Source organism: Monodon monoceros, unplaced genomic scaffold (assembly GCF_005190385.1).
Source record: "Monodon monoceros isolate NGI ecotype Baffin Bay Population unplaced genomic scaffold, NGI_Narwhal_1 Super_Scaffold_22, whole genome shotgun sequence".
NCBI lineage: Eukaryota > Metazoa > Chordata > Mammalia > Artiodactyla > Monodontidae > Monodon > Monodon monoceros.
Genome location: NW_021703779.1, coordinates 6,078,336 through 6,097,510, shown reverse-complemented (window position 1 = coordinate 6,097,510; position 19,175 = coordinate 6,078,336). Strand labels below are relative to the sequence as shown.

General features: G+C 47.0%; 1 protein-coding gene across 1 annotated transcript in view; it reads right to left on the bottom strand.

Moving 5' to 3' along the window:
- PUDP (pseudouridine 5'-phosphatase) overlaps nt 1-19,175 on the bottom strand; it is a 70,563-nt gene that overhangs the window by 21,042 nt on the left and 30,346 nt on the right. The window contains exon 2 of the mRNA XM_029240422.1: nt 16,309-16,527. Coding sequence (XP_029096255.1) covers nt 16,309-16,527 — 219 coding nt within the window. The remainder of the gene's footprint in view (nt 1-16,308; nt 16,528-19,175) is intronic.

Here is a 19,175-nt window from a genome sequence, read left to right as displayed (position 1 = left end):
GGCAATCAATAGAAATGAACACAAATATGGAAGAGATGACGGATATTGGCAGATACTGACCTCACATAACAGCTTGGTAAATATAATTACGCCCAAGTCAGGGACTGTCAGAATGGAAAAACAAACAAAAATAAAAGTGAGACCCAAATACACGCTGTCTGCAAGAAACTTAAAGATAAATACTCAGATAGGTTAAAACTAAAAGGATTGAAGGACCTCCCTGGCGGTCCAGTGGTTAAGACTTCACCCTACAGTGCAGGGGGTTCGGGTTGGATCCCTGGTTGGGGAGCTAAGATCCCACATGCCTCGTGGCCAAAAAACCAAAACATAAAACAGAAGCAATATTGTAACAAATTCAATAAAGACTTCAAAAATGGTCCACATTAAAAAAATCTTAACAAAAAAAAGGATTGAAAACTATGTATTATGTCACTACCCATCAAGAGTCAGTGTAGCTGTACTAACAAAAGACAAGTGGGCTTTAGAACAACGAATGACGGTTAACAGGGATAACTAGGGATGTTTTGTAATGACAAACAGGTCAATTCATCAAGAAGATATAGCAATTCTAAATGTGTATGCACCAAATAACAGACCTTCAAAATAGGTAAAGCAAAAACTCAAAGCACAGAAAGGAGAAAGATGTTTCAAATTCCTCTCTCAGTAATTGACAAAACAAGTAGACAGAAGATAAGTATGGTACTGCTGACTTCAAAACACTATCAAGCAACTTAACCAAATGGACATTTATATAACACTTTACCCAACAACAGCAGAATACATATTATTTTCAAGTGCATATAAAACATTCAACAAGATAGAATACACTATGAGCCAAAGAACAAGTCTCAAAAATTTTTAAGTAACTGAAATCATACAAAGTAATTTCCCTGACCATAGGAGAATTAAAATAGGAATGGTATTTGAAAAATCAAAAACTGGAAGAAAGAAAAGAAGATCTACAATCTAAGATTTTATCTTAAGAAAGTAAAGAGAAAGGAAAAAAATAATAAACTCAAAACAGAAAAGAGAACGTAGAAAACTGATTAAACCAAAACCTAGTCCTTTAAAGGTTAAAAGATCAATTTAATTGGTGGGCTCTTAGCTAGACTGATCAAGGGAAAAAAAAAAAAATCCAAGTTTATCACAGTGAAAGAGGGACAGCATTACAGGTCCTTAAAATCATTAAAAAGGATACACAAAATATGACAAGCAACTTCATGTCAATAAATTTGCTAACTTAGATAAAATGGACACATTCTTTGAAAGCTAGAAAGCTCACTCAAGAAGACGCTAATAACCTAACTAGCCCTAGGTCTATTAAAGAAATTGAATCTGTAGTCAAGAACCTTCCCAAATCTAGGACTGGATGGCCTCACTGGTGAATTTAGCAAGCATCTCAGAAAGAAAGAAGAAATAAAGAAACCGCAAGAAATTGGAGGGAACGCTCGCTTCCCAACTCATTTTATGAGGCCAGCACTTTCCTGATACCAAAGCTGGACAAAAGTCACACAAGAAAACTACAGACCTGTATGACTTCTGAACACATATGCTTAATTTCACACTGAAAGGAATTTCCAACCAGTGTGAAAGTATTCTACGTGAACGGTTTCTATGGCGTGTGAATCTATCATGTGAAAACATGAAAAAAACACAGCATTCAAGATTGTTTGCAACAAGCACTGATTAACAGCATGGAGAATTACACTTACCGGTTATATTTCAGTAAAAAAACCCTTTACTTAACGGATGAATTAAGATGGATGAAAGGATGCCTATAAACAAACAGACATCCAATAATCACCTCTGTCTGGATACGGTGATTAAAGTTGAGTATCAACGTGATTTGAATTTAAAACAAAATATTCAAATTGTACCACACAATAGTAAACCAACATATTAAAAAATAATGGAGCATATTTAAACAGATGCTTTCTCTAAAACCTACTGGAAAAAGAAAACTTTGCTGGAAAAGTTCTCTGGTGCTACTGATTTTAAAAATTTAAATATAGTTTATCTCATTTTAGCTTATCCTTCTAACATTTCTAGTTCTGTGAACATTTCATAATGTACCTAATGTAACAGCACAGTACTATACATAAATAAGTACACACCAATAAGCCTATATTGGAGTGAGTACTCAACATTTTTTTTTTTTTTTTTTTTTTTTTTTCAGTACGCGGGCCTCTCAGTGTTGTGGCCTTTCCTGTTGCGGAGCACAGGCTCCGGACGCGCAGGCTCAGCGGCCATGGCTCACGGGCCCAGCCGCTCCGCGGCATGCGGGATCTTCCCGGACCGGGGCACGAACCCGTGTCCCCTGCATCGGCAGGTGGACTCTCAACCACTGTGTGTGGCTCAGTTTTGTCCACTGTCACACAGCAATGATTAATGTTCCCGGTGGTGGAGTTGTGAAGGAATGCCTGTAAAGGGGCCTGCACGTAAAAGCACACACAGGAAGGTAAGGCCCCAACAGATGTTAGCCATGGTCACCACCATTACATCAAACTTCAGGTTACAGTCAGTAATGAATCACTCGAACGTCCTGATACATTATTGCCTGACTCCTTCAGAAATTCTGTATCATTCATTCATTTTTTAAGTGAACAAAAAATTTTTGTTTTTAAATCAGGGAAATAATCTTTTAAAAAATTAGGCCTATTCTGTTTGGTTTTGAAAAACACACACACACACACAAACCTGAAACACTTTTGTATCCTTTAAATACTGTACGCCAACTTTTTCTTATTCAGTCACTCTGAGAAGTAAAAGACTGAAAATGTGAAAGGAGTTCTGTCCTGTGGAGAAGCTGGTTCATTAGGTACATAAATGAAATCCACTCAACAGCTTGTAGCCTTGGTGTGCTTAAGTCAGTTTCAGGGCAGGGCAGGAAGACAGACAGCTCTTGCTACGAAGAAGCCACACTCACAGGATTGACCTACAGGGGAAGAAGTAAGAAATGTGGAGCATCAGGGATCCTGATAGAAGAATGTTTCCATTTGACTTCACCCTAGAGACCTAAGATTGGTGAGAAAGGACACAGAGGCTGCCACAAAAATGGATTTGAAAAAGGAAAAATGCAGAAAAGATAGCGGACATGAGTTCTTTCAGGTGGTGCCGTGGAATTCAAGCGTTGAGTGGGTATATCCATGAAACCTCTAACTAGCTCAGGCATCATTTGTAACACTTCACCCTGAACCCGGCGAGGGTTCACTCCCAGGGGGGAGTGAACAGGACCCAGGGGCAGATGATACCACATAGCAACAGACACACTGTGTGTTTCAGGAAACAGAGCGGCTGCTGCGTCTAGACCTCTGCAGGGACGCACAGGAAGGTGAGGGTCATGTCACGGCGTCAGCCCCGGGGCTCAGCTGATGCAAGCGCCCAGTCACGTGGCAGGGGAACAGACACCCACACCGTCCTGGCACGGGTGCACTGTGCAGGGCTCTGCTCAGCCCAGACCTCCACACGTGCGTTCCTCAGACAAGGCTCGGCCCCTCCTCACCCCGACTCACATGTGTAAGGGCGTAGGCAGACCACCTCTCCTAGACGCTGACTGTGCCCCTGCCTGAAAGGTGAGCAGCCCAACACCACAGTGTTACAGGTCACAGGGATGCCACCAAGGGCAGTGGGTCAAACGGTGGCCCCCCCAAAGATATGTCCGAGTCCTAAGCCCTGGTGCTTCTGAACGTGAACTTATTTGGGACAAGGGTCTCTGCAGATGTGATGAAGGACCTCCAGAATGAGATCATCATGGATTTACGGTGAGCCCTAAATCCAATGACTGGTGTCTTAACTCTGTTCCTGCTGTTATAATAAAACACCACAGGCTAGATGCTTTATAAACAACAGAAATTGATTTCTCACAGTTCTGTGGGCTGGAATTTAGATCAAGGCTCTAGCAGATTCAGCGTCTGCTGAGGGGGCCCTCTTCCTGGTTCACAGACGACTGTGTACACCCTGTGTCCCCACATGGTGCAAAGGGTGAGGGAGCTCTCTGGGGTCTCTTTCATAAGGGCACTAACCCCATTCATTGTGCTCCACCCTCATGACCTAATCACCTCTCAAAGGGGCCACCTCCTGATACAATCACACTAGGGTGGGGGGGGGGGGGTTAGGGCTTCATATATTATGAACTTGGGGGTGAGGGGGGATGACAAACGTTCAGGTCATGGCAACTGGTGTCCTTATAAGAGGAGAGACACAGACACAGAGGAGAAGCCATGTGAAGATGGAGGCAGAGATGGGAGGGAGGCGGCCAAAAGCCCAGGGATGCCTGGAGCCCCCGGAAGCTGGAAGAGGCGGGAAGGATCTTCCCCTGGAGTCTCCGGAAAGAGTGCAGCCTGCCCACACCCTGATCTCAGACTTGTGGCCTCCAGAACTGTGAGAGCATAAACCTTTGTTGTTCTAGGCCACCAAGTTTGCAGTCATTTGTTACGGCAGCCACAGAAACTGTGGCCCCAAGGACCCAAGGTAGCAGCACTGGTGGTGGAAACTAGAAGCTGGGGCCTTGATTCTGAGAAGACGACATAATTCATGACTATAAACATGAACGTGTGCTGGCAATGTTTCAGCAATTGTTAGCAATCAAGGGCGGAGCTCAAAAAGAAAAAGGAAACACACACACACACACACGGGAAGAGAAGCCTAGCAGCTGTTCTCGGCATCAGTGGGAAGAGGCTCCAGGAACCTCCAGCTGCCACCTCAGACCCAGAGACCAGGTCACTCCACTGGGATCAACAGCCAGGAGGTGCGAGGGTGCTGGGAGCTACAGGAGCAGGTTCTCAGAGGGGGGATCTTGACACCTCTCCCTCCTTACAGGAGACCTTTAGCAATGCCCGGATTTTAATGTCACTGTGGATTCCTAAGGAGCGCTTTGGAAAGGCATGATCACAGGGCATGAGTTCACATTCCAGGGCAGATAGGGGAGACAAGGTCCTGCTGACTCACCCTGAGGGTCGCCCTTTCCAGGGTGGACTCTAATTAGGATTCTTACCTAAGTATGGGAGGATGGTGGGGACAACCAGACATTCCACCCTCCTTCCCAGGGCAGGATTTGGAGAACAGGCCCATCAAAGGCAATGACAACTCAAGTGAAGGGTCGCCTTCCAAGACGAGCAAGGCCCAGGAGCCTGAAATTTCCGTCCGCCCCATAACACACTAAGAGGGACCTGACACAATGCCTTCCCAGTCTACCACTGTATTTAGGGCAGTGGCTCCCCAGCAGAGACAATTTTGACCCCCGCCCCCCGGGGCATCTGGCCAAGTCCAGAGACACTGTTTGGTTGTCACAACTGGGGGAGGGGGGGCTCCTGGCTCTTGTGGGTGGAGACCAGGGATGCCGGTCATCATAGGCAGTGCCGTATGCAATGTTCTCAGTCAGGGCAGTGTAGGAATGGCCTAGAAGTCCAGGGGTCAGATTCCTCACTCTTGAGTTTACTTCTCCAAATCTGCATCCTCACCTATAAAATGTGAGTAAGAGCAATCCTGCCTACTTCACAGAACGAGTATAAAAACTGCAGATGCTATAAAGATACAGGAAGCATGTTCAGTTTTCAATTCCTACACAAACAGGAGATGATGGAAAGAAAGGTGGGTGCCTTCTAAGCAATTCACATCAAAAATGGATTGATTTCCTTCACCTGATGCGTCCAATAGAGACGAAAGCAGCGGAGTGCATTACTGTGGCTATCAAACTAATCTGAAAGTGATCAGCCCAATTTTGTGGGGACCAGGACAGTCAACTGAGATAATTTTCCACTGTCAACTATTTTTTCCTTGCTGCCATTCTGCAGAAGTTTCAACACTGTGGCCAGAGTTTCTGTGCATGTTGTTTTTTCTGGGCATTATCTCAAATATAAAATTCTTTTTTTTTTAATTAATTTGTTTATTTTGGCTGTGTTGGGTCTTTGTTGCTGTGTGTGGGCTTCCTCTACTTGTGTCGAGCAGGGGGCTACTCTTTGCTGTGGTGCGTGGGCCTCTCATTGTAGTGGCTTCTCTTGTTGCGGACGGGGCATGGGCTCTAGGCGTGCGGGCTTCAGTAGTCGTGGCTCACGGGCTCAGTAGTTGTGGCTTGCAGGCTCTAGAGCCCAGGCTCAGCAGTTGTGGCGCATGGGCTTAGTTGCTTCGCGACATGTGGGATCTTCCCGGACCAGGGCTTAAACCCGTGGCCCCTGCATCGGCAGGCGGCTTCTTAACCACTGTGCCAACAGGGAAGTCCTCAAATATAAAATTCTCGGTGTTATCGCCTATGTCCTCGGGAATGGTCTGGTAAGGAAACAGAAAGTCTTTCCCTGTGTTCCTGTCTAGGCTGCTGCAGATATGCCGAAGGCACCAGCGCCTGGAAGGCTGCAGCAAGCCCCTAGTGAGGGTCCCCTCCTTTCCATGGGTATCTCTCAGAGGAGGACTCTGTGGTGAGGTGCTGGAGCCCCACTCAACATGCCATGACACTGGGACTAAGGTCCCACTGAGTGTGTGCTCAGGGGAGCACGGAAGCAAGGCCCTTCCCCTAGTGGCTGTGTGACTCGGTTTGGGGGAGAGGAGACAGGCACAGCTGTGACATTTATGGAAAAATCCTTTGTACAGCATGCAATTACCACCATTTTCTACCTCGCCTGTCCAGGAACTTTAACAAAATACAACTTCGTAATCCGTGAACGGCTTCTGGTATTTAAAAACAGAAACGAAATTTTTTTTCTTTTTTTTTTTTGCGATAGGCGGGCCTCTCACTGTTGCGGCCTCTCCCGTTGCGGAGCACAGGCTCCGGACGCGCAGGCTCAGCGACCATGGCTCACGGGCCCAGCCGCTCCGCGGCATGTGGGATCTTCCCGGACCGGGGCACGAACCCGCGTCCCCTGCATCGGCAGGCGGCCTCTCAACCACTGCGCCACCAGGGAAGCCCGGAATTTGTTTTATTGTGGTAAAATATCGTGAAGTTTGCCATCTTGTGCATTTTTAAGTGCACAGCCAGTGGCATTCAGGAGCTTCACCTTGTTGTGCAGGGGTCAACACCAGCCATCAGGAGAACTCTCTCACCTCCCCAGACAGAAACTCTATCCCCAGTAAACACTGCTTCTCCCCCGCCCCGCCCCGGTAACCTTCACACCACCTTCTGTCTCTGTGACTCTGACCACTGCAGCTGACTCCTGTCAGTGAAATAACACAGTATTTGTCTCTTCTGTCTGGCTTCTTTCCCTGAGCATAATGTCCTTAAGGTTCACCCGTGTTGTAGCCTGTGTCAGAATTTCCTCCCTTCTTAAGGCTGAATAATATTCCACTGTAGGAATATAAGACATATTATTTATCCAGTCATCCATCAGTGAATACTTGGGTAGCTTCAAGTTTTTGGCTATTATGAGTAATTGCTTTCCATTCTTTAAAAAATACAATATTTTTTATTTCTTGAAAAGCAAGCCACAGCTGAAATATTTTGTCTGTTGTGCACCGCATCCCCGAAATAATGCTGGGAGCAGATCTTCCAAGATTGAAAATAAACAGACTAATATACAGCTGACCACTGAACAAGAGGGGTTTGAACTGCGCGGGTCCACGTACAGGTGGACGTGTTTCAACAGTAAACACTACAGCGCTACACGGGCCGTGGTGGGTTGACTCGGCAGGTGAGGAGGAAGTGCAGACACGGAGGGCCGACTATAAATTACAGGTGTTGTCCCAGGTCAAGTGTACCCGTACTGTCTGTGCACACACTGCGTCCCCACTGCTGGGTGGGTCGTCTACGGAAAAGCTGTGGGATGCGGGGCAAGCCAGGCGGCCCCCTGGAACCTGGCCGTGTTCACTGGGACGACAGGTCACTCCTCACCCCACACAGGTGCCACCCACCCCCTGAGTCCGCACCTGTGCAGTCAGCACCTGCTCCTCAGACACCCAGAGCCTGTCCAAGCGGCTGGAAGCCACTCTCCTCAGCTGCCGACGCCCGTGACTAAACCATCATGGCCATCTCTCTACCCATTTTCTCTCCACTGAATTGAGAGGTCTTTCAGTAAGGACTTCTTTTATCCATGATCTCTTCCTCCCAAGTATTTAAAAATCCACAGGGGAACCGCCACACATTTAAAAACAAACTGCAGCTCGTTCATTTGAGAAAAACCTTTACGCCCACAGTTAAGTAATAGCTAGAATCGCAGGAAGACAAGACATATATCTTGTGGCTTAGTCTAGGATGTCTCTGTTATAATTTAGTAGCAATTCAGGCACCTGGCAGTCTTTGAATGCCAGAACATTTAAACCAGGAAAAAGGAGTAACGTCCATGTACATCATCAAATAAGTCAGTACTCTACAGGACAAGGGGAATCAGAATTGTAAAGGTCTGTTACTGGCCTTACTGACCAGCAAATGATTTTGAAGGAGCGTGGCATCATGATTGTGGTTTGTTACCACGTCCATACTCAATATTCTCCTTTCACTGCTGTTGTGATTGATTTCATGATGAGAAAAGCTAGGCGTAACCTGAGACTCACACCTTCTCTCCGTATGTGCTGTCTGCTGGATTCTTTTTATGTTTGCAATTCTACAGCTTCGGTGCTTAAGTAATAATGACTCTTGAAACTTCAGTTCCAGTCCTGGTTTGTCAGGTGAATGTTAATTTGTGCCAGTACCACGTCACACTGTCACCTCACATGGGACTGTGGTCCACTGAGACCTTCTGACTCCACCTTAGGTCAAGCCCTCAGAGTCTGGTCCTCCTCCCAGCTAACTCTCCCCTGCTGTCGTCATCATGTGCCATAAACCCAGAGGAATTCCCCCCCACCCTGCATAGGTTTCCCTCTGGCACATCATCTCTTCAAAACTCCCACTGGTTCTAGAAGCAGCAGACAGCTTAGCTCAAGACTAAAGACCTAGTCGAGCCGAAGTCCGTGCCTATTTCTCAAGCACATCAGTAAAAGGTTCAGCTTCGAGCCGTCTCTATCTCACATGCTCTCCGCAGTTTCCCCAAAGTTCAAGCCCCTGTCCCCAGCACAAAGCTGCCACTGCTCTGAGAATATTCTGCTTTATTTTCCTCCACTCCCCTTCCACCACTCTTTTCTGAATTTCTCTTTTTGATGTAAAACTATATGCTACTGTAGATTTCCACTTAAATGGATATGCATGTATCCTAAGCTGATAATACACACCCATGAGCAGCCACCCAGCCCCAGATGCCCTTAAGGACTGAGTAAAGGAAGAGGGAAATTACAGGATGACCCTAAGGAAATGAGTGCCTTCTTGCCAGGACGGCGGACCGTGTGTTCAGAGAGTGGGGCGGCAGGAGCCGATAATGTCTGCTAATAGCCATGGGGGACTAAGGGCATAAGACACACGAAGAGTAAAGTAGAAGAGAGATGCAAAAGGCGGGGGGTGCGGGGGTGGAGACACATAATTACCCAGGCCAAAGCAGGCTGGCAAAGAAGAAACGGGCTTGGGTAGAAGTGGGACTGGGGCCCACACCACGGAGAGCGGTGTCCACTTCGCGGCCGGGCTGTGGTCATCAGGGGCGCTCCGGGAGAAGAGCACAGGTACCTGCTGTGCCCTGGCAAGGCCCACCCTCCTGCCCAGGGAGTCCCCACGTGTGCCGCTCTCCAGCTTATGTCGGGGGGCCGCACTCCACGGTGGACACGGCCGAGTTCCTGGTTTCCCGAGGTGACCTGGGCTGCAGAGCACAGGGAGGCTCCGCTGATGGGAGAACGGGGACCGGCCGTCCCCAAGCCGCAGAGGCCTGGGCACCACAGCCTCGGCTGCCCAGGGGGCCGGGGATCAGCGTGCACTTCCGCTCTTCTGCTGGGTGACCTCCAGAGCAGGAGGGGAGAGAAAAACCCGAGGGAGCGTGGTGCGGCGGGGGGGTGGGGGGGGGGGGCTGGCACCTCCGAGGGGCCTGTGTGACGGGCAGCACGTGGGCCATCGCTCCTGGGCTCGGCCTTGTTCCCCTCCTGTCCACTGGCCCAGATGCCACGCCCTGGGCTCTTCTGTGGGAAATCCCCCCATCCCAGCCCGTGAAAATGAGCAGGAAAAGTAGAGAGCCAGGCCAACAGGAGAACCTTCCGGGGGGTTTCACACCAGAAGAGGCACCGACTTTATGACTGGCCTTCTACATCAGTTACTCTCGCTGAATTATGCCAAAATACATCATTTCATCCATCTCAAAGAATCCATGACTGAAGAAATGTGCTTCAAAACACAACGGAGGTACCAGCATCCTTCATGGGGACCCTGTTAAAAAGGCTTCCTTACGTCCCATGGCAAAAGTTTTTCTTATGTTAGGCCACATACATTTCAATACTTCTTATCAAAAAGTTGTGCCACGATTCAGATGTCTCTTCCCAGAAAATAATTAGATCTTCCTCTGACCTTCACCCTATATTTCATCAGTAAGGCATGTGGTATATGCCTACAGAACATACTGGTCAAAAGTATCTCCCTCCTAGATCATTCATGATCCACTTCAAGGAGAGGCATCCACAGCATTCCGTCACTAGGCTGCTGATAGGAAGGTAATCAAGTCACTTGTGCCTGGCCTTCAAGCCCCACGGGCCAGCCCTACCCTCCAAGTGGCTGGACCCAGGGAAGGACACACCCGCGTCACTATCAGGGGCTAATTGCCTGCTGCCTGGCCCAAGGAGGGCACACCTACATCATAATCAGGGCCTGCTTCCCCTGGCAAACTGCCATGCCTTCCTTGCTAAGTACCTGCTGGGGCCACAGCTCTCACCCTGAACTGAGAGTTTCTTTCTCAAAATGAAGGATATTGAATTCATAATAGACCGTCCCTACAGACAGCCTTCTTTTCTAATGAGCTCAAGATGCCTTCCACAACCTAAAATGCCCCACCAGAAAATACCTTCAGAAAGAAAAGAAATGAAAGTCAAGGGTTATGCTATCATCCACGGCTGCGTGATGGTAACAAAGCGGTAAGTGAACAAGATGAAAACCTAGACCTAGAAAGAGGGCAGCGGTGACTTTTTCTAGTTATAGTCACCACACCCTGGTCTCCCCAGGAGGTCACCTTTCCGGTGGAATTCAGGTTTGGCTCAGATAAAAGAGGGGATGGGAGGAATGCAGTAAGGGTGGAAACTAGGGGGCAAAGCACGTCTTTTTGGGTAGACAACTTGATCTCTGTCCTTACTGTTTTTGTGACTAACATGTTACAGAACAGAAGCTCTAAGGAAAGGTGCTTCCTTAGGTTTCCACACGGCCCTTCCTTCGGCTCCACAGCCCATCCTGCCTTTTTCCTCCTGTTCTTCTTCCCCTTTGGGGTGCGTATAATTACCAAATACTGCTTGTCATCCTAACCCACTCAGAACGTCCAGTGGCACCTTCTGACCTCCGTCCCTGGTCTAACCCAGCACCCCAGCACGATTTTACATGTCTGCTGTCTGGCGCATTCTTGGGCTTTTCTTTATGCTCTTGTCATCTTCTCACGCTCAGCTCACCTCCCAGCGATGTGTGTGCGAACGACCTCATGTTTTCAAGGAGACACTTTAGAACAACTGGTCAGTCAGTCGTCACTCTCAGCTGTGAGGCTAGTAAAGGTTTAAGTGTACACAAAAGTCCTTAGGCTGAAAAGCCAGATTCATAGCCTTGACCAATCAGTAAACAGAGAGGTCCTCTACCCCTCCTGTCTAGAAGACGCGAAGGAGTAGCACAGAAAGAGTCACCGCAATGAATGGGGTCAGTGAGTTCTGTAGGACTAAACTGTCTTTGAAGAACCAGTTCCTGCCTCACTTCTATGGTGGAGGTGTCTGGATTCAGTTCTCTTCTGTTGCCACCTACGATTAGCACCTTACTTAACTCATACCTAGTCACTGGGAGAGACAAATGAGGACACTACAATGACTGGATCACCAAGCAGATTTCATAATATAGACTTGTTGGCAATCCAGCCAAACAACCAGACTAGCTGAATGAGACATAATATTTTCTTGGAATTGCAGTATAACATATCTCAAGTAAATCTTAGAGTATAGGACAAAAATTCTAGAAGGAAAACCACTTGAAAGGCTTGGGTGGATGAGGAAGAAAAAGGATATTTACATTTCTAAAACATCACAGGCACTTTGTATGTTAAACCATGAAAGGGACTCCAGGTCAAATATGAACTGTACAGACAAATCCTTAGCTGGGTTAACCAAGAAAAAAAAAAAACAGGACTCATAACTACAATCTGAAATGAAAGATGGGACATTAAAACCAATGCCACAAAAATAAAAAGAATTAAAGGAGAATAATATGAAAAATTGTATGCAAACACTGGATAACCTAGAAGAAATAAAGATATACAACCTATCAAGATCAAAGCAAAAAGAAAGAGAAAGTCTGTTCAAACCTCTAACTATTAAGGAGATTAATTCAGTAATGAGAAACCCCCCAACAAAGAAAAGAGGACCAAATGGATTCACTGGAGAATTCTACCAAATTTTAAAGAATTAATACCAATACTCCTCAAACTCTTCTCCACAATTAAAGAAGCTCATTCTATGAGGCCAGCATTACCTTAGTACCAAAGCCAAAGAAAGAAACTATAAGAAATTGATACAAATATACTCAGCAAAATACTAGCAAACTTATTTAAACAGCACATTAAAAGGATTATACATGATGACCAAGGGGGAACACAAGGATGGTTCAACATACGAAAATCAATGTGACGTACCATATTAACAAAATGAAGGACAAAAACCACATGGTCATCTCAACTGATGCAGAGAGGACATTTGACAAAACTCAGCACCCTTTCATGATATAAACACTTAAACTAAGAATAAAAGAAAACTACCTCAACATAATAAAGGCCATATATGAAAAGCCCACAGCAACATCATTACTCGATGTGAAAAGGCTGAAAGCTTTTCCTCTGGGATCAGGAACATGAAAAACATGCTTTCTCTTGTCACTTTTATTCAACACAGCACTGCAAGTCCTAGCCAGAGGAAATCAGGCAAGAAATAAAAGGCATCCACGTTGGAAAGGAAGAAGTGAAGTTACCTGTTCACACATGACATGCTCTTATACGTAGAAAAGATTCCACACACATACACAAAACTGTTAGAACTAATAAACAAATTCAGCAACATTGCAGGATACAAAAATCAACATGCAAAAATCAGTTGCATTTCTATACACTAACAATGAAGAGCCTGAAAAGAAAATTTAAACGCTTCCGTTTACAATAGCATCAAAGAGAAATAAAAGTTAACCAAGAAGGTGAAAGACTTGTACACTGAAACAACAAAACACTGCTGGAAGAAACAAGTAAGAAAGACACAAATAAAGAAGACACACATAAATGGAAAGACATCCCATGTTCATGGACTGGAAGATTTGATACTGTTATGTCCATACTTCCCAAAGCGATCTACAGATTCAGAGCCATCCATATCAAAACTCCAAAAGCAATTTTTGTAGAAATACAGAAATCCATCCTAACATTTATATGGACTCTCAATGGAACCTGAAGCACCATAACAATCTTGGAAAACAAGAACAAAGTTGGACAATCTCACACTACCTGATTTCACAACACATTACAAAGGTACAGTAATCAAAACAGTGTGGTGCTAGCACAAACACAGACATATAGACCAATGGGATAGAACAGAGAGCCCAGAAAGAACTCCTCACACATATGGCCAAATGAGCTTCAACAAGACTACCAAGACCACTCAAAAATGGGGAAAGGACGGTCTCTTCAACAAACTTGTGTTGGGGAAAGCGGATATCCACGTGCAAGGAACAAAGCTGAACTCTTACTTTATAGCATACACAAAAATTAACTCAAAATGGATTAAAAACCTAAAGGTAAGAGCTAAAACTATAAAATTCCTGAAAGAAAACATGGGGAAAAAGCATTATGACACAGGATTTTTTTTTTTTTTTTTTGCCGTATGCAGGCCTCTCACTGTTGTGGCCTCTCCCGTAGCGGAGCACAGGCTCCGGACGCGCATGCTCAGTGGCCATGGCTCACGGGCCCAGCCGCTCCGCGGCATGTGGGATCCTCCCGGACCGGGGCACGAACGTGCGTCCCCTGGATCGGGAGGCGGACTCTCAACCACTGCGCCACCAGGGAAGCCCCCTTTGCCCATTTTTTAATAGGGTTATTTGTTTTTTTCTTGTTGAGTTCTAGGAATTCTTCATAAATTCTGGATATAAACCACTTATCAGATACATGATTTGCAAATATTTTCTCCCATTTCATAGGTTGCCTTTTCACTCTGTTGACTGTGTCCTTTGATACACAGAACTTTTTAAGGTTGATGTACTCCCATTTGGCTGTGTCTGCTCTTGCCTGTGCCTTTGGTGTCATATCGAAGATATTAAAAAAATCCTGTGTCGGGCTTCCTGGGCCCTGGGCCCTGGGCCCGTGAGCCATGGCCGCTGAGCCTGCGCGTCCGGAGCCTGTGCTCCACAGCGGGAGAGGCCACAACAGTGAGAGGCTCGCGTACCACAAAAAAAAAAAAAAAAAAAAAAAAAAAAAAAAATGGGCCAAGGACTTGAATAGACATTTCTCCAAAGAAGACATGCAAACGGCTAACAACATATGGAACAATGCTCCGCGTCATTAATCATTAAAGAAAGGCAAAATCAAGAGAGAATCACTACACACACATTAGGACAGCTACTATCAAAAAGAAAAAATGACAAGTGTTGGTGAAAATGTGGAGAAACTGGAACCCTTGTGGGCCGTTGGAGAAAGAATAAAATGGTACAGCCAGTATAGAAGACAGTTATGGTGGAGCTTCAAAAGTCTAAAAACAGAATTACCTTATAATCCAATAATCGCACTTCTGCGACCATACCCAAAAGGAATGAAAGCAAGGTCTTGAAGAAATATTTGTATATACATGCTCACAGCAGTGGTTTTCACAACAGCCAAGAGGTGGAAGCAACAGAGTTATCTATAGACAGATGAAGAGATAAACAAAATGTGGTCCGTACAGTGGAATATGATTCAGTCTTCAAAGGGAGAAAATCACATGCTACAACATGGATGAACCTTGAGGACATTATGCTACATTTAAAAAGCTAGTCACAAAAGGACAAATACTGTATGAGGCACCTAGAGCAGTTCAAATTCACAGAGACAGAAAGAAGAAGGGTGGGCGCCGGGGGCCGGAGAGGGGGAGGAATGGGAGTTAGGGTTTAATGGGGACAGAGTTTCAGCTTTGCAATGTAAAAAGTTTGAGAGATGGAGTGGTGATGGTTACACAACAACTTCAACATTCTTAACACTACCGAGCTGTACACTAAACATGGATAAGGTGGTAAATTTTAAGCTGCTTCGTGTGACATACGGATGTGTTTCCATCACTAGAGTTTGTCAGGATTACTGGGTGTGCAAGCAGCCCAGAGGCAGCCGATGAAGGGAGTGTGAATCGCGGTGCTTGTACCCGTGCGTGAGGAGTGTGTGTGTGTAATCCAAGAACAGTCCACATCGTTTCTGTGTGGCACAGGCAGCGGTATTAGCAGGGCCGTTTGACAGGAAATTCTCTGGTTCCAGGGAATACTCAATCTGCCCCTCTGGATGTGTGTACAAATACAGATAACAACACATGTTTCAAAAATGATGATGACTCATATGAATACAATTTTGAATCCAAAATTACTGCTAAACTGTAAACTTCTTCTCCCTTAGCACCAGGAATTCTAAAGACTGAGTTTTCACCTAAAAATCTTAAAATAACACTTCATTTTTAAGCATTTTTTTGTCCCTGTAATCTAGAACATTCTTGACCTTCTCACTTCTAGTAAGAACCAGCAGGCAATTCCGTTGTGATCAACCTTCAGTTAACATGCCCCAAGGGAGAAAAATCATCTTCCCTTTCAAAGGAAAACAAGTAAAGAGAGCGATAAAGGCCATACAAACAGACATGTCAGAACAGAATTATGAGTTTAACTTAAAAAAAAAAAAAATTAAACTTTTTTGGGGAGATTTAGGTGCTTGCTTATCATCAACATGTTAAAGTTTGCATAGCTGCTGAAACCTTAGTCGGTGTTATCTGATTGTGAAAAGAAAAAGCCTTCTGTCAGGAATGTAATCTTTACATAATACCCATGCAAGCACAATGCAAATGGTTTTGGACCTCAGGAGTCAGTGAAAGGAACGCATATTCTTTTAAGAAGCCTTTAAAAAGACAAGATTGAATCGCAGCACACAACAGCATCCACCAAACTCTCTCTCGAGCCCCTCTGAGCCTCACAAGGAAGAGAATTTTCCAAGAAGTTATCAAGACCAAAGGACAACCCTAGCATGCCCCGCATGAGTCTGTGAGAGTCACTACTAAGGCGAGAGACACGATGGCGAGCATGGCAGAGGGCGGCACCTGGCATGAGCGCGGCGGTGGGGAACACCTCCTTCAGCTTCGCCTGGCTGGCTTCCACCAGCTCCTCCTTGGACGTCGGGAGCTGCAGGGTGTCTACGATGATCTGGGCCGCCTCCAACGCCGTCTTACCCATAACGAGGGACTTCACATCCCAGCTGTATTTCTTCCCATAGCGACCGCAGACTGCCTCAAACACCACTGAGTACAGCCGTTCAGTATCTGCAGACACAGTGAGACGAAGACACAGAGGCTTTTAGGGTGCACGCGGTGGTAATGCCAAGTCTACATCAGAGAAGCACGTGTGTGTGTTCACAGTGCAGGTCAAGTTCAGGGCAGAAAGCTCTCTCGGGGAGACTTATGGACGTGAGGGAGACGTTCTCAGGCCATGGGGACCAGACGATGCCCTGGGCAGCCTGCTCTCTGCTGCTCGGGAACGTTACAGGCTGGCCCAGAAAGGAAGTCTCTAGTACAGTGAAACTGCCTTGTCTACGCGCACGCACGCATCTGGGCCTGAGCACGCGCTTGACACCCTGAGCTGGTCCTCCCAAGCGTGCACCGTGACGGCAGCACGCAAGGGTCTGTGTGCGAGCCCTATGCTGTTAGGGATGTGCCCCGAGGAACTACTCCCACCCGGCAGGAGCGCCTGGCCGCGGGCGGAGCAGTGAAGTGCCTACGCAAGGACAGACACTTGTGCGCGGCTCTGAGTAGGAACACACAACTCCTGTGCTTCTCGTTTCCTCTCACGGGACCAGATCCCTCACGGCACTTGTGTCATCAGGCATGGGGGGCGGGGGGCTTCGCCCACCAAGCCTTCCTGCAACAGCGGCGGCGTTTCCTGCAACGTACCTGGATGCTGATGCTCTGTGGTGAAGGGATCATTCCCAGGAGGCCGCCACCCACCCCGTGGCTGCTTCTCCCGGCAGCTGACCTGCCCTTCCCCTCCCCACCCGCTAAATGTGTCGTGCTAGGGCCTGCCTGTAGGCTGCTTCCCCGGACAAGCCCTGGGCCCTCAGCCCCACGGTGGCATGCTTCAGCCTTGACAATGACCAGCAACAGAAAGAGCTTTTCTTTCTCCTCTGCTTTTCAAGGCAAAATCATCTACAGCTGCGTATCAAGTACGCTCAGCGCTTTAACTCTTTGGGTCCTCACCGTTCTACCACGGGCTGGATTCTGGGGGGACGGTATAAGACACACAACAAAAAGATCTCCGATATCCACCCTCAGACATACTCGCCAGACCGTGCTTGGGCATGACCCCTGGGCTGGGTAATACATTCCAGCTTTTGTTTCCTTTTCTTTTTTTTGGTACAAAAGAAGGTGGGACTTGAGGAAAAGTCTTCCCGGGATCCTTGGTAGAAGCAGCCAGCGTCTGCATCATAACCTGAGTGGTTCTAGTTTTTCTAGAACCACGCTGCACTTAATCTCCCTGAAGAAGCCCCAGCAAAGAGGGAAGGGCTGGTGCACCCTCCGCTGGACGCTGAGGAGGGCTGCCTGTCGCACACGCTCTTTTACAACCTTCTCGCCTGTGAGCGGACACAGAGGGAGGGCTCTCGGGGTGGGGGGTGGAGATGGATGCACTGGCAGGGAGGCCGTACATTTTACCTTCTACACGTGAGCACTTTTCTTCTAGCGGTTGAGAGAGAGAGAAAGACTGACAAAAAGACATCGCCGGCACCCAGCGAGTGAGAAACCACTGATGGGTTTGCAAAGGCTAGGGAGTGCCAGGAAAAGCAGCAGAGGCCGGGTGGGGAGTTAACATGAGGGACTCGTGCTGAAGCAAGTGGACGGGGAAGGAGAAAGGAGCATGAAAAAAGACTAATTCTGAAGACAGAAAACAGCTGTATTCTTTAAAAATGCTTCAAGCAGCGTTTATTTAAAGCGGAAGCTTTTAATTTAAAAGGCACAGAACGGTGGGATTATAAATCTGTAGGAGACTGTGCCGACAGCCACTTTTCTTCACAATTTAGATAAAATCACCTCAAACCCTCGGTGGAATAAGCGAGGATCTGAATGCATCGCCAAGCTCCTCAGACCCGGCAATGAGTACGCCAGCTGACGACAGCGTACGATCAATGAAAGGGACAGCGTTTTGAAAGGAAAAGGTTCTCCAGAAGCTAAACTAAAATGAAGCCGCATAAAGTAGCTGGGCTCTGCGCCGTGCTTCTCGGTTATTTTTCACAGGAAACTCACGTGGTTTTCCACAGGCTACGTGCACACAAGCTGCTCCCTTACTCAGGTGTGTTAGGAAAGTACTGCAGGTACACGAGAACCTCAGCCCTGGGTGGTGGGGGGGATAGGATCCAGGCAGCAGTCCCAGCAGGTACAGATGAAGGGATCAGGCAGGCAGTGACACGAGGGCATCGGATTGGGCGGGGGGCAGTGAGGGAGGTGAGCGGACAGACTCAGCCCAGAGGTTGGTATTTTCATCCGAGCTGCGGGCTGGGTCCCCAGGTGGGAAAACAGAAGGCACTGACGTTTAGGGTCACTGAACTGTTACTATAAAAGGCATCACCACACCTGGAAGGCCTCTCTGTTTTGTCTGAGGCTGAGCTTCTGTCGTACTATGCTTAGCAACAGCTTTTATCATCGAGAACGTATTTAAATGCTGGCTGAGTCCATCCCAGACTCTGAGGACGGTATCCATTTGTGTTTCAGCTTATGAAGACGGAAGGGGTGAGCGTATTTCCCCACTTCTCTCTTGCACGAAGCTGCACCTAATCCAGTTCTAAAGGCATGATCTGCATTATTTAATGGCAAAACCCCTCAATCAACCCGAGAGTAAGAAGCATGTAGGGTAAGAGCTGGCTTGGTTTCTCTGCCCACCCCATCTCCATTTCTGTACCACACGGACACAAAGCAAGGGCGTC